At 35.0% G+C, this 15,619-nt stretch overlaps 1 protein-coding gene across 1 annotated transcript in view; it reads left to right on the top strand.

The window, feature by feature from the left end:
- LOC109092976 (histone deacetylase 4-like) overlaps window positions 1-15,619 on the top strand; it is a 193,531-nt gene that overhangs the window by 146,981 nt on the left and 30,931 nt on the right. Inside the window, exons 16-20 of the mRNA XM_042764236.1 lie at window positions 2,081-2,183; window positions 4,462-4,508; window positions 10,344-10,451; window positions 12,518-12,573; window positions 14,175-14,262. Coding sequence (XP_042620170.1) covers window positions 2,081-2,183; window positions 4,462-4,508; window positions 10,344-10,451; window positions 12,518-12,573; window positions 14,175-14,262 — 402 coding nt within the window. The remainder of the gene's footprint in view (window positions 1-2,080; window positions 2,184-4,461; window positions 4,509-10,343; window positions 10,452-12,517; window positions 12,574-14,174; window positions 14,263-15,619) is intronic.

The raw sequence follows: 15,619 nt of genomic DNA, 5'->3' as shown, positions 1-15,619 counted from the left end.
ATAGTTTTTCAGCAAAATGAAAAAAAAAAACCACAATACAACTTTTTAGGAATCTTTGATGAAGATGAAATTCGAAAGAACAGCATTTATTGGAAAATGATTTTTTTTATTTTTTGGAAACCTAAATGTCTTTAGTATCCCTTTCGATTAATTTAGTGCATGATTGCTGAATAAAAGTATGAGTTTCTTTCAAAAAAAAAAAAAAAAAAATTAATAAAAATACTGACCCCAGAATTCTGAACATTTCTAATGTAATACTAAATGTTTAAAAATCCTTCAATTTAGTTTATTTACAAGTCTAAATGAAACTGTATTATATAGTTACAGACTACAACCTGCATGAAACTCCTCACAAAAGTATCTGTACGTGTGTGTGCATAAATATATATGTGCTTTAAGCTATAATTAACATTATTTTACTCCATTTACCACATTTTACAATACTTAAATCCGTTTTCCCCCAAAATCAGTGTAGAAAAGCAGTCTGTGCCTGCTTATCTCTGCCTCCACCTGCTGAGGGCAATTCCTGAGCTCTCTCATCATCTCGAGCTCTGATCGCTGGTGCCTAATGGCTCTCGCTGGATCTAATCTCTCCTGCCACGCTGGCTCCATTGCGTCAGGCCTGTTAGAGTAGGTCGCATAGCTGCAGTCTCTGTTTTCCTCCAAACAAACTAGTAAACAAGCACGACAATGGCACGGCGGCGCACCCGCTCTCTTGCCTACGTTCGCTCCTTGGTGGGGATGTTTATTGTTCTGGAAGATGGAAAAAGTGTATTGGGCCTCAATTAAAGGCAGTCATGACTCTAATACCCCCTAATCTACAGCAGGGGGGCCCTTAAAGAGTGTAGGGTTGTTTTAAGCTGCCGCCAGCCAGCACAGGGCCCCCGCGGGCCCCTCTTTAACTGCCCTGCTGTTAAATCCGAGAGGCAGTACGTCCTGTTGCAGGTGTCACCTCGGCTCGGCCCAGAGCGCTTCCACAGGTGGGCAGGTCCGCCTCCCTCTCGGATGGTTTGTGCCTCAGAGGCCAGAGCTATTAAAAAAGGGAAAATGACATTATTGCAAATGCAGCAGCTCCGGCACCTCCGAGGGCCGACGGCTTTGTTCTACAGGCATGTGGGGCCCAGTTTGGAGTGAGAGGTGGACAGCGGCTCTGTTTCAGCTCTGCTTAGATGGCTGAAGACATCAGAGGGGGCAGGATGGCAGTATATTTAATATTGCTCATTTAATATGGCTGTCGATTTTGCAATCAATTAAGGGTGTCTTGCCAAAACATTCCTGTCAACAAACTAATAAAAACAAGTGTTATAAAAAATTAGACATGACCTAGACCAGGGGTGTCCAATCATTTTCCCGGAGAGCCAATGCCCTGTTGAGTTTAGCTCCAACCAACTCCAACACACTTGTCTGGAAGTTTCTAGAGAGTCTGAAGACCTTGATTAGCTGGTTCTGGTGTGCTTAATTAGGGTTGGAGCTAAAATCTGCAGGGTAGGATTTTTATTTATTTAGATATTTTATTTGTATTTATTTTTTTACATACACTATTCATCAGATGTTCAGGAAGACTTTTTTGTACATATATATCTTCTTGTATATTTGTCCATTTGTAAGCTATTTAAATGTGTTAAATGTTAAAATTAGAATTTTGAGTAAATTGTAGCTTAAACCGTATAACATGACTCTGGAAATGGCAGGGTCATGAGTTCCATTCCCAGGAAACAGGACATGCATGAATTGCACTCCGTGAAGTTTGCACTAAAGCAAAGCATTATTTATTATTTTTTTATTTTTTCAATTAACACTTCTATTCAGCAAATTGTATAATTTTTTTAATAAATTGCAAAAATAAATAAATAAATTCACAAGATTTCTGTTTTTTTTTTCTTGGATTTTTATTCAAATAAATGCAGCCTTGGTTGGCATGAGAGGCTCAAAAAAAATTTTTATTTTTTATTTCAGTGAACAATAATTAATATGAATCTGTTGCTACGGACTGAAACCCACAGACTCCACTCTATCCATGTCAAATTGAATATGGCCTCTTTTCTTACTGAGGTTTTAACTCTTTCTTTCTTTTTTCCAGTGTATTCGAGGCAGGAAAGCCACTCTGGAGGAGCTACAGACGGTCCACTCTGAGGCTCATGTGCTGCTTTACGGAACTAACCCTCTCAGGCAGAAACTGGACAGTAAGAGTAAACACACACACCCCTGACTACACCATGGGCTTTTGTAAATGAGCTCATTGTTGTACAGTATTTCTCTCTCTGTGACAGTTGGAGCCTCCGATGGCCTTCTCAGTTATTAGCCCATGAAGCTTCGCCTGGACTTTTGCAATTATCCACATTATTTACGCTTCTGCAGCCAGATCCGCCTTACAGCATGTTTCCTAAACGCTGCAATTAGTTTCATTTCTTTTTTTGGCCAGTTGTTGTTCCCTCCCCATCCCAAACTCCCTGGCGTTCCCCTCTGTCAGCCCACTCTCTGCTTTCATCAGTCATGGCCTTGATCTGAGTTTGCCCCTGAGCTGTCCGTCAAGGCCGTCACCTCTCTGCCAATAACAACCACACATGCAGTTTTCCATGACTTCAGCTCCGGCCCCCTCATGCAGCGATCAAACACATGCATAAACGACATGCCCACTCACACACACACACATGCACACGCACGGATATTTCACACTCGTCGGGTACATAGACGATATGTTTCCACCTTTCCAGTCTGATTGGGTCGGTTTATTCAACAGACTTTTTTGATCTTGCAACAATGTGTTGCCTCATAAGCACGATTGGTTTGAAAAATAGGGCAATTTTAATCAGTACATGCTTTGCCTCATTGAGAAATGTTGGATTATTGCATGTGTGTTTGTGCACTAATATAGTAGGGATGCTCATTGTGGTCATTTTGTTGAGTATTCAAGGTTGGTGGTCCATCTGTGCTGATTTTTAATTGTTTGTCTATTTACAAATGTGTCTTATTGACATCTTTTGCCATTGCATTGTGTCTCAGGTTTTTTTAGTGTACTGATGACATTTTCTTGCACACCATGGCACTATGTTTATGTGAAGTAATTTTAAGTTATGGCCACTGTAGCACAACAGCATATAAGCATGCAAACAAGAATGTGTGCTTGAAATGCATTGAGCAAGCATTCATATTTGGACATGTGTACCATGGCAGTGCAATTACATTAAATCATTTTTTTTGTGCTGCAGAGGAATTCCCAATGTAAAATTAGGTTTAAAGCATTTTTTTGTGTATTAAAATTAATTCTTGCTTCAAGTGAGTCGTTCATTATCATAATTCAGTAACTGATGGGATCGATGGATTCATTGAGTTCATGTAGTGAAATAATTTGTTAGAATGATTCAAACCGATAATTGAGTTTGTGAGTCTTATTGACTGATTAAAAGAACTAGAGTCATTGGTTCATGAATCAGACTTCAATGGTTGCACTTTTTGTTTTACTAAAAATAGTCGACTAATACGAGTCGTTTGTTAGTTAATCAAACTACATTGATTTCATTATATGTTTTTGATGAATTTAAAAGAACAAGCTCATGAGAGTCATTAGTTTCATCAATTGGCACTGGTTGTTGCATTGTATTTTTTGATTCACTAAAAAAGCTTGCTCATAAGAGTCATTAGTTTGTGAATCAAATGACACTAGTCGCACTGTTTTTGATTCACTTAAAGGAGCCAACTCAGGAGAATCATTGGTTCGTGATTCAAATGACACGGGTTGCACTATTTGTTTTTGATTCACTTAATAGAGCCAGCACATAAGAGTCTAAAAAGAACCATTCATTCGTTTATGAATCAAATGCACTATGTTTTTAATTCACTCAAAAGAACCAGTTTATAAGAGTCATTTATTTATGAATCGAATTACACTTGTTTCCCTGTATGTTTTGGATTCACTAAAAAGAACCAACTCATAAGAGTCATTAGTTTGTGAATCAAAAGGCACATTTACACATTGTATGTTCTTGATTTACTAAAAAGAGCCGGCTCATTGGTTCATAAATCAGGTGACACGAGTTATATATGTTTTTACATTACTATGTGTTTTTGATTCACTTGAAAGAATTGGCTCATACGAGTCATTTGTTCGTGAATCATGGGCTGCACTGCATGTTTTTCTAATTTCTTAAAGCAATAAGAGACACTGGTTGCACTATATGTTTTTGATTGTGCAGTCAGTAAACAAAAAGAAAATACATATTGTCTTAACATCATTTTGCCACACTGTTGCCTTATCAGACTGCAATAAAATAGTTCTTTCAGCATGGTGCTTCAGATTCATGTCCTCCATTAAAAAGTGGTGCAAAAACACTGCCAGCCTAAAGTATATTTCTGGCCTGACATGTAACAGATATGACTCATCTCTTGATATTCACATGCAGAATACGATTAGATCAGTGATGTTGCAGATCTCACACAATCTTTATGTCTTTCTCTCAACAGGCTCAGTGACACCTATGTTCGTGAGACTGCCGTGCGGAGGATTCGGGGTGAGTTTCTCTTTCTTTCCCATGTGTAAATAACGGTCCTGTTTGTTCTCCCTCCCCCGAACTCCAGCGGCAACAAAAACTGTTGCTCTCCTCTCTGCTGAGCGGGTAATTGTGTCCAGATGTTTTCTATAAACATGCTGTGTGCGGTGTGTGTGTGTGTGTGTGTGTGTATTCTCTAATGATGATGAATGAATGGATAGACTTGTTCTTCAGTGCTGAGTGGACAGTGTCAGCCACACTCTTTCACGGCTCTGGAACAGGAAGTACTCATCCTCACTTCTCTCATTCTGCTCATGCCCTCCTCTCCTGCCGTAGGTGAATGATTCAGACAGACCGTGAATGGTTTCCTGTAATGAATGGAGAGATGGTTCAGTCATTCATGTGAAAGCATACTGAGCAGTCTCGCTTTTGTGTTGTCGTTGCTATATCCATACGTCAAAAGAAAGTTATTCCCTTTTCCAGGGCTTGGCCTGTTGCAACTGTTGGACCTAATCATTACTTTTTGGGATAATGTGATCATTCTGTTTACATTGCATTTTTGCATTAAAGTTTTATGCATTTGGCAGATGCCTTTATGCAAAGTGACTCACATTGCATACCTGTTTTGAACCAATGACCTTACCATACCATATTGTTTGAGCTACATGCAGGGCTTTATTAAATTTTCCCATCAAAATAAGGATGATATAGAAACACTGAACTATTTCCATTAGTTTTGGATGTTACAAGTACGGATACAAATTTAATGAAGCAAAATGACAAAATGAGGTGGGGAATATTGTATTGGATGAATTGGATCATTTTTTTTTTGAAAGCTTTATTTGTTTGCTTATTTACGTAACACACTCTCTCTCCCTCTCTTTATAATTTATAAAGCTGTTCTTTTGAAATTTCTATTCAAGAAAGTATCACATTTTTACAAAAATATTAAGCAGCAAAACTTTTTAACATTGATAATAATAAAAAAAAAGTTTCTTGACTAGCAAATCAGCATATTAGAATGAATTCTGAAGGATCATGTGGCACTGAAGATTGGAGTAATGATGCTGAAAATTCAGCTTTGCATCACAAGAATAAATAAAGCTGCAAGCAGTGTAGAAAGCATCTCAAAATCTTCACAATTTAACATCACAAAGGGCTTTAGATTAACCTGACCACATTTGGTGTTGATCTGAATAAATCTCTAGGAGTTCGTTAAAATACAACACCTTCAAATGGCAAAAACAACACAAAAATTTGCTGAGAAAATTACAAATAGCTGACTTCCTGTTGGGTTTCGGATTTTGCTCCAAGACACTTTTTTTTGTGGGTTTTTTTTTTTTTTGTTTTTTTGTTTTGTTTGTTTTTTTTGTTGCTACGTTTATGTACGTGTTACATGTTTATTTGTTTGTTTGTGTATGGTTGGAGATATCAATTTGTTTTATGTGTATAGGTGGCGCTATCAAGCCATTTGTTACTTGTGGTGATTATGTTTTGTGAGCCCTCAAAAATGTGATTCATTTTGAAGAAGCAGAAAAATATACAGAGCAATTTCAAGAGACTCCTTGTACTGTGGTGCTCGGGCCCTGATTACATATTAAAATATATTTAAATAGAAAACAGTTATTTTAAATTGTAATAATATTTCACAATATTGCATTTTTTACTGCATCTTTAATCAAACAAATGCAACAAATCCTTGGTGAGCATAAGAGAAGCCCCAACTCATATAAAACAACATTTATTTACATTTTAAAACAACAAACAACTTTTACTCGAATATATTGTTCAGGTCAACTATGATCCAACCTCTCAGACTTTGACAGTTTACACAAAGAATGTAAAACAATTATCTGTCTTTCTGTTAACACCCAGACAAGTTTCATAATTGTGATAGATTTGTTATCTGTCTTTCTGTTAACACCCAGACATGTTTGTTAATGTGTGTGTGTGTGTGTGTGTGTGTGTGTGTGTGTGTGTGTGTGTGTGTGTGTGTGTGTGTGTGTATTAGTTTAATGGTGTGACCTCAGGCAGGGCTGTTGGAGGGGGACTGATAAATGGCAGGCGGTCCCGTCTGGCTGAAGTCACAGTCTTTGAGCTGAACGGTGAGAAACAGAAGGGCTCTGGACTATTTTATGGAAATGAAACAAAATTGTTGTCTTCCTGCATCTCTACAGAGAAAATTATCCTGTCAGGGTGAAGATAAACTGTGCTTGTTCATTCCAACACGCTCCCCAGCCCTGCCCGAGACCTGCGCCCCCAAACTTCAGTGTCTACATCACTCTTTACTTTCTACCGCTGTTACACCATGGGCCATGTTGGGGTGGGCTTTTGGGACTTAAGCCCTGATGTTTTGATGTTTTTTGCCAAGAGTTATTTTATTATTATTATTATTATTATTATTATACTAAATATATTGTTAAATATGCAAAAAGTTTAGTGTAGTTTACTAAAATCATAAAAAAAAAGTTTTTGATATTTGAATATAAAATAGATGTTATCTGTAATAAATCAAAAAAGCTAGTTGCCAAGAGAGAATTTATTTTTATTTAGCTTAAATTAATAAATGAATAAAAAAAAACTATATAGACAAAAAACAACAACTAATAAAAACAACAAAAACACAAAAATGACTAAAATTAACATGAAACCAGAAAAAGCTAAATACAATTAAAATCAATTTTAAAATATTAACAAAAACTATAGTAGTATTTTAACACCAATAATATTGTTTTTGAGTTATTTTTTGTCATTAGTATTTATTTGAAGGTGTCATAGTTGCACTCCAGACATAGAATATGCTAGAATGTACATCTCTCATCTTTTTTGCTCTCTCTCTCTCTTTATTTCTTTTATTTCTACATTAAATTCCTTCATCATGCACTCTTGCTCTCTTTCATTAGCTCACTCTCTCTCATTTCTCAAGCTTTTCTTTCTCTCTGTTCCCTGAATCTTTTTTTTTTTTTTTTCTGTTTTAAATGCACCACAGGCTCGTAATTCGAAGTCATTCTTGGCAGAGCTTGAAAAGACCAGAATTGTTTTGTTTTTTTACGTTGCCCCTGAGCGCTCATGCCATTGAAAAGCTGAATTCATAAATGGACGGAGGTTATGTATTCTGAGAGGGAGACCCAGGGTTGGTAAACCCCTTCGGAGTGCCTCAGAGGTTCTCCAGATTTCTCACTTCCCTCTCGCCATCTTTCTTGTTGCCAGCTTGTTGTTTCATTAAGTGCTTATTTTGCCTGCTTCCCCTCCTCATGCTGTTGCAGAGACACATATTCCTTCCTCTAAGATGTTTCGAGCACTTTAACAGAAATTAGTTCAATGGTCGTACGTGGTTTATTGGAAAACGTGCTGTAAATAGAGCGTGATGATTTTGTGGATGAGAAAGATGTTTTATTGGCAGTCGGTTGATGGATATTGGATGTTCAAGAGAAGACTTTTTGTAGCTGACACAGTTTTTCACCATTTTAAACACCCTGCTTTCACTAGTTCAAATATAATGTATGTGACCAGGGACCACAAAACCAGTCTTAAGTGTCTGTTGTTTAAAATTGAGATTTATACATCATCTGAGGTCCGAATAAATAATCTTTCTATTGATGTATGGATTGTTAGGATAGGACAATAATTGGCTGAGATACAACTATTTGAAAATCTGGAATCTGAGGGTGCAAAAAAATCAAAATACTGAGAAAATCACCTTTAAATTTGTGTAAATAAAGTTCTTAGTAATGCATATTACTAATCAAAAATTAAGCTTTAATATATTTACAATATGAAATTTGCAAAATATCTTCATGGAACATGATCTTTACTTAATATGCTAATGATTCTTGGCATAAAAGAAAAATCAATAATTTTGATCCATACAATGTTTTTTTTCACTATTGCTTCAAATAAACCCCAGCGACTTAAGACTTGTTTTGTGTTCCAGACAGTGTCACATATGGTTAATTTATATATATATATATATAATATATATATATATATATATATCATAATATATATATATATATATATACACATGTATATATATCAAATGTTTGTAAATACTTAAAATTATTGCAAGCTTTGACTATTTTTTTTCCGTTTGATGCGCAGAACTACAGAATGCCAAAGTTTAAAAACTTTTCCCCCTTTAAAATAAATAAATAAATAAACTTCTAAAAATATTTTATTGTTTTTATTTTATTGTTTTATCTATATATGTTTTATATAGATAAATCATTTTATTTATTTAAAACAATATAGTTTGGTTTTTATTTATTTTTATCATTTAATTAAATATTTATTTTTATTTTGTATAATATAGTTTTGTTTTTATTTTTTGTATAATATATTTTTTGTAATTTAAAAAAATAGTTTTTTGTGTTTTTTGAAAAATTGATTTTTGTGTTTTATGAAAAAAGGTATAAACTTAAATTATTTTATTTATTTATTTATTTTAAACAGCATTATTTATTTTTTTAATGTTCTAAAATTAATTTTACCCATTTTACCCATGACCCCATTTAAGCATTGAAGTATTAGTGTGTGTGTTCCTGTGTGTATGTGTGTGTTCATTTGTGCAGTAATTGCAGGCTGTAGGGCAGACGTGTGTGAGCATAATCAGTAATGCCTGATGAATGGCTGTTTTCTGTCTCTAAGCATTCTGGGAATGCCCCTTTTCCGAGCCAGGTCTCTACCGCCACTATTTGCCTTTCGTGTCACAGAATAAATGCCCGTTCTCGACCTGTCTGCCCTAAACTCCCAACATGCTCGTGCTCTTTGGGTTGTGCATTAGGTGTCAAAAGAGCCTCTGGCTTCTTTGTGACCATGTTATTGGTTTGTGTGTCGTTTTCGCTTCCTGATTGCTCAGCAATTAAGCTCCTCTGTGAGAACGAGAAGGGCACAAAAGAGGATGTTTGGGAACGGTTGGGTGCGAAGGCTTCATGTACTCTGCTGTGTCTGTTTGCTGTCTGAGTAAACATCACACTTCTGTCCTGTGTAGTCTGTCAGTGGTGAGAAAACACTGGAACGAGAGACTTTCCCCTGTCCTCACAGACGTGGGTTCATGAGGAGACACATACTAAGAACTGCTGAATGTTGTTCAGTGGTCGCTAACATAAGGATGCACAATACCATTTACTAACCATTTAATAACTGTTTGGAAATTGTGAGCGCAATCACTTTTAAGTACAGTGGGAGTAATGATTTGTGGGTAACAAAGTATTATGAATTTTCATGAAACATTAACTCCATTAATAACAGAAAAAGCACAACAGTATTTACTCTTTTTTTGTTTTAATTAATTTCTATATATTTTTTTTTATAATTACATTTTTAAATATTCGTTTATAATAAAATTGTGTTTTTAATATTTGTAACTTTTAAGTTGGCTTAATTAGTTTGACAGACCCCATACATTTTTTTTTTTTTTTTTGTAGTTAACTACAGTGGGACTAACTGTGGCTAGCAAAGCATAGTGATTTATTTTTTTTTGTAGATTATTACTTATTATTTTTATAATAATTATTTCATATTTGTACAGATATTTTTATATTTACATTTTATGTATAAGTGTTATATATGTTTTTCTATTTTTATAAAAAAAAAAATTATTACGTTTTATTTTTTGTTTATTATTTTAAGTAGAACCAATACAATAATGAATTGAGTAAAAAGTACCAAAGATATAAATCCTATCAGCTAGCTTAACCTGTTTATTGAAGAGACAGATAACTTATTATTATTATTATTATTATTATTATTATTATTATTATTATTATGTTTTTTGGGGGGGGACCACACTTGATAGCATTTCCAGTGTCATCTCCACCCTAACTGCAACAGACATGTGTTTGTGTGTATTAACAGGTTGACAGTGACACTATCTGGAATGAAGTTCACTCGTCCAGTGCTGCTCGTCTGGCTGTGGGATCTGTAGTGGATCTGGTGTTTAAGGTGGCTTCAGGAGAGCTGAGGGTAAGACTGACACTCTCTCACACACTCAGCGGTCACAGATGTATGATTTATGCTCACCCAGTCAGAATTTGGAGCATTTCACAGATGTGATTTCTATGGAAGATTATTTATGCCACGGAATAAGAATATAAATAAAGGTAATTGCGACTTTTCATCTCATAATTCCTTTTTTCCTCTTTTCTCACTTTTTTTCTTAAGAGATATAAATTCAGAATTGCGAGACAAAAACTCAGAATTCCAAGAAAAAAGTCAGAATTGTGAAATGTAAACAGGATTCTGAGAACAAAAGTCAAAGTTGTGAAATGTAAGCTTTCAATTGTGAGATACTGTATAAATCTATGAAATAATATATATATATATATATATTTATATATATATATATATTTTTTTTTTTTTTTTTTTTTTTTTCATATATATTTTTTCTTTATTCCCTGGCAGAAATAAGCTTTCCTATATTTCCCCTCAGGCTTGTTTGACTCATAATGAGGTGAGTTGCAGCCTTGCCAGTGTTTATCTGGGGTCAGGTGACCTGGGGCATCCTCAGAGACCACAGGGAGTGACCCAAAAGACACAATCTGCTCACATAATGCAAACATCCCATAGCGTAACCTAACCCTGACTGAGCTCCCGCCCACCCCAGTAACACAACACACTGAAATGCATCTATCATCGCATTCAAAAATGACATGCCTCATGCCCGGAAAAACACAATACACCTACATCATCCACAATCATCAGCTGAAATCCAAACACTTTTTTCACTATTCTCTGGATATAATAATATTCTCTGGAGTGAGGAAGGATAACAATATCATGCAGCTGCAGGCAACCCAGTGTGAACTGTGAGGGAACGCAACATCCCGTATTAGCAGACTAAAAGTCCTCTTTCTCTCAGTAGCCATGGGTCGGCATGCGGAAACATGGTAGCATCCACATTGGAATGATGTTTTTGTAAATGAACCCACATTCATCAGTGCGCCACCATTATACTCTGTCCAAGCCAGACTCAGTGCAGCAAGTTCTAGTGTATTCTATGCTCAGTGAAAGTGAAATGCTGCATAAAATGACAAAATCACAACTAATCAATAAATAAATATGGGTGTGCAGTCAGCCAAAATATGTATAAAAAAATGGGATGATCATTGCTAAAATATCTACTTTAATTGAACTTAATAATAGATTAAATATTATTGTTTTAATCAAATGTTATTACATCAAACTTCCTATATTTTATATATAATTACTTATTAAATTTTTCCTTTATATATTTTTTTAAGACAAAATTTTTATAGACAAAATATTTAATTGAAATTGCTCTTTGTGGGTGCAAAGTCTTTAGATATTTCTTAATCCTTAGTAATCATCCCTTGTAATCCTTATTTTGTTCCCCCATTCTATTCTCATTTTTATTTTCTTTCTTTTTTTTTATCTATACAGTATACAGATTTATATGTTATATATATATATATATATATATATATATATATTATATATATATATATGTATATATTATATATAGCAAAAATATAAACAAATAGGATAATATATTGACTGGATATAAGATTGAACATATTGGATATAAGACTGAACTAGAAGTTTTTTCAAAAGTAAATAACTCAGTTAATTTAAAATGTTTTTGAATTATTGTAAAATGTATTATTTTTACGTAATTATGATATTGCTAATTAAATTATGCATTGTTGTTACTTATATGTTAATTAGTTTATGCTCCCTTAAAACATTAATATATTGCAATGTTTGATTTTTGAATTGTTGTTTGTTGTTTGTTATTTGTTAATTAGTTTATGCTCCCTTAAAACATTAATAAGTATGTCCTTTTTTTTTTTTTTTTTTTTTTTACTAAGTAACATAAAAAGTAACAATAATTCATGTTTAATTTCAATTGATGTTAATTAGTTTATGCTCCCTTATAACATTGATTTTTTTGAATGTTACTTTGAAATAAAATATTATTTGAAGACTCTGTTAAGGTGCCTATGTATTTCTCACGTCCAGGGTCTGAGACGCTGTGGCTTAAACAGTTGTGTGTGTTATTGTGTTCACAGAATGGCTTTGCTGTTGTGCGACCTCCAGGACACCACGCTGAGGAGAGCACTCCCATGTACGTCCCCACTGTATCTGTGTGATCTCCAAATACACTCCACAGCCGATATCAGCATCACTTTAAACACACACACAGTGCCATATATCAGTGTGACACTATCCTCTCATGTAAATGAATTGAAGCACTGCAGTGGACCACCTGGCCAAGACAACAGGACTTCCAGCTCTCACGCTGGCTTCAGTACAGTAATGCAAATTATGGGTGAGGTGAATACAGCACAGTAGGCCGACGTTATCTCCACAGTGACTCATGCCAGTTTTATTTGGAAAGACTAGCATGTGTTATAAACTGCTTTTTTCATGAGTAAGGTTGACTTTGGAGTGTGTCTTCTGTATCCAACAATGAAATGGATTCCTGTAGCTTGACATTAGAGTTTTGAATCTCCCAGAGAACACGAAACGAAAGAGATTTTAAATTATTCAGCATTGTTACCCAAGTAATTGTAAAAAAAAATCATCAAACAAATAGTTTTTCTGGATGAATATGTTTATCAGTGCACTAAAAAAATAATGGTGAAACAATTTTCACCGCAGAAAAATAGTATTTTCTTGTACTCCAATAATTGCTTTTTTCTATATCTTTGAAAAATAATATTTTACAGTGTAATTACAAATTAACATATATATACAGTATATATATATATATATATATATATATGTATATGTATGTATGTATGTATGTTTTATCTGTATATGTGTATGTATATATTTGTTATATACAGTGTGTATAATATATATATATATATATATCTATATATATATATATATATAGTATAGTTTAATTAATTTTTAAGTTTAGTTTATATTACTAGAAAACAGTAATTACAAAAAAATATGTGAAAAAAATGACCATTCGTTTGACTTCACTATTGTAAGTCAGCATTTTCTGGAGGTTAAGCACTTCTTTTTACTGACCAAATGCTGAGACATGCAAACTGATTTCATGATTCGTTTTGTAAGAGTTTCAGGCCTCTGTACTTTATTCCTGAAAAGTACCATTTATTGCTGATCTGGAAGCATTTTCTTGCATTCTTCAGACTTTATGTTTGAGCTGATTTGGGTACACAGCGTTCTCAATGCTCAGCTCAGCAACTTGGATGCAGTTTTATTTATCTTAAAGCTTGATGGTTTATCCAAATTAATGTCAGGGATCATTAACGTGGGACTAAATTCCCTCTAATTGCCGAGCTTTGCTGCTCTTAAAGGCTGGAGCGTCACAGCCGCTCCTCCCATCTTTATTCCCAGTGCGTCTCCCTCATTATGGAAAGGTTAAAGTAAACGAGTGTTCCTCAGTCTCTATGGTGAAAGGTTAAATAAAAGGATTGTTCCATCGATGCTGTGTTTGGGGAGCAGACTGAGGTTTGGTGCCTCTGCCGTGGGCCGGGGGCCAGGCCCTGTTCTTCCGCTCTGATGTCAAGCCAGGACGCAGTGGGTGAATCGTGTCATTAGTGAAATGAGACAATCCATCAGGCCAGGAGGTCCACTTCACAAACACACACGATCAGGCCCTCCACGATAGATCACACAGCAGCTGACTGACCTGGTTCTGTGTTCTCTTTCACAAGCTGTTTTGTGCTTTTTGTTTTTGACACATAACAGGGGATTTTGCTATTTCAACTCAGTCGCCATCGCAGCCAGACTCCTGCAGCAGAGACTCAACGTCAGTAAGATTCTCATTGTAGACTGGGTAAGTTCACACACAATGAGTTTCTATTTTCTTTATTAATAAATGTCCCTTTTCCTATTTATGTGCCACTAGAGTTAACAATCTGAATTGCACAAATAATCTCATTTTCAAACCGATTCCCAAACAGTAACAATGGTGCATATATTAACAGTGGAAAAAATTGCATCCATCATTTTCAATAAATCACAATTTTTTTTATCTTTCTTTCTAACTCTTTAATTCTTTTATCACAGTTTAATAGTTTTCTTTTTTGTTCGTCTGAATCTTGGGGCGCAGCGTGTGTGTGTTAAAATTGAAATGTTGCACTGGTTTATTGGCATATAAACATAATTTATGGAATTTTAACGTATTAATATTTTAAATGAGTGCATGTATGTTATTACAGGGCTCTATTGTAAATTAGGGTCATTTCAGGGTTATATATTACTTCATTTGATAATAAAACATTAAAAAGAAAATAAATTAAATTTTATATTCCTCCTGCTATGTAGCACATATTTAATGTATTGCACTAATTCCATATTTTTAAATGTCCTTTATTTTTATTACTTATTTTTTAAATTAATTTTAGTTTATTTTTTGTAGATGAAATAATTTTTAAATATACACAATAGAATAGTTCATGGCATGTGGGACGTTCTCCGTTGAAAACGGGCTTTTTTGGTTTTTGTGTTGGGGCGGTGGGGTGGAATTTGTTGTGTTGCACAGGTTGACGTGTACGTGTGGTGTCAGGGCTGTGCTGTGGTCGTCTTTTTAAAAATGTCTTTCCTTTTTCCTCCTTCTGTCACACGGAGCAAACACAAAAGAGTTTTTTAATTGTGTTTTATTTATTTCTTTTTGTATGTCTTTGATTTTGTCCTTTATGTAGTGCGGAGGAGATGTAAGTGAAGTGGTGAGGAGGATATTTTAAAGAAATGAACAGAAGAATAAAAGACGACATGTCTTTTTTTGTGCTGACTTTTACATTTTAAAACCAAATGGTGTTGGCTTTAACCAAATATTATTGTTTTGTGCTATTTTGACTGGTGTTGGCCGGTCTGAAAGACATCACTGTACCCTTGCTGGATCCTCTTCAGTTTGCGTACAGAGCCAACAGGTCTTTGGATTATGCATTATTTTCTGCAACATCTTGATAGACCTGAGACTTACGCAAGGATCTTATTTGTGTTCTTCAGTTCGGCCTTCAATACCATTATGCCAGATTTTCTCTCAGACAAACTGCCCGAGCTCTCCGTGCTCACCCCAGTCTGTCAGTTGATCACAAGCTTCCTGACAGATGGGCAGCAGTTAGTGAGGTTGGGGAAACTCGCATCCAGGACTCTCACGATCAGCACTGGCGCCCCTCAGGGATGTGTGC

This window comes from Cyprinus carpio, chromosome A9 (assembly GCF_018340385.1).
Source record: "Cyprinus carpio isolate SPL01 chromosome A9, ASM1834038v1, whole genome shotgun sequence".
NCBI classification, from domain to species: Eukaryota; Metazoa; Chordata; class Actinopteri; order Cypriniformes; family Cyprinidae; genus Cyprinus; species Cyprinus carpio.
The sequence above is the reverse complement of the archived record's forward strand: the minus strand, read 5'-3'. Positions and strand labels throughout refer to the sequence as shown.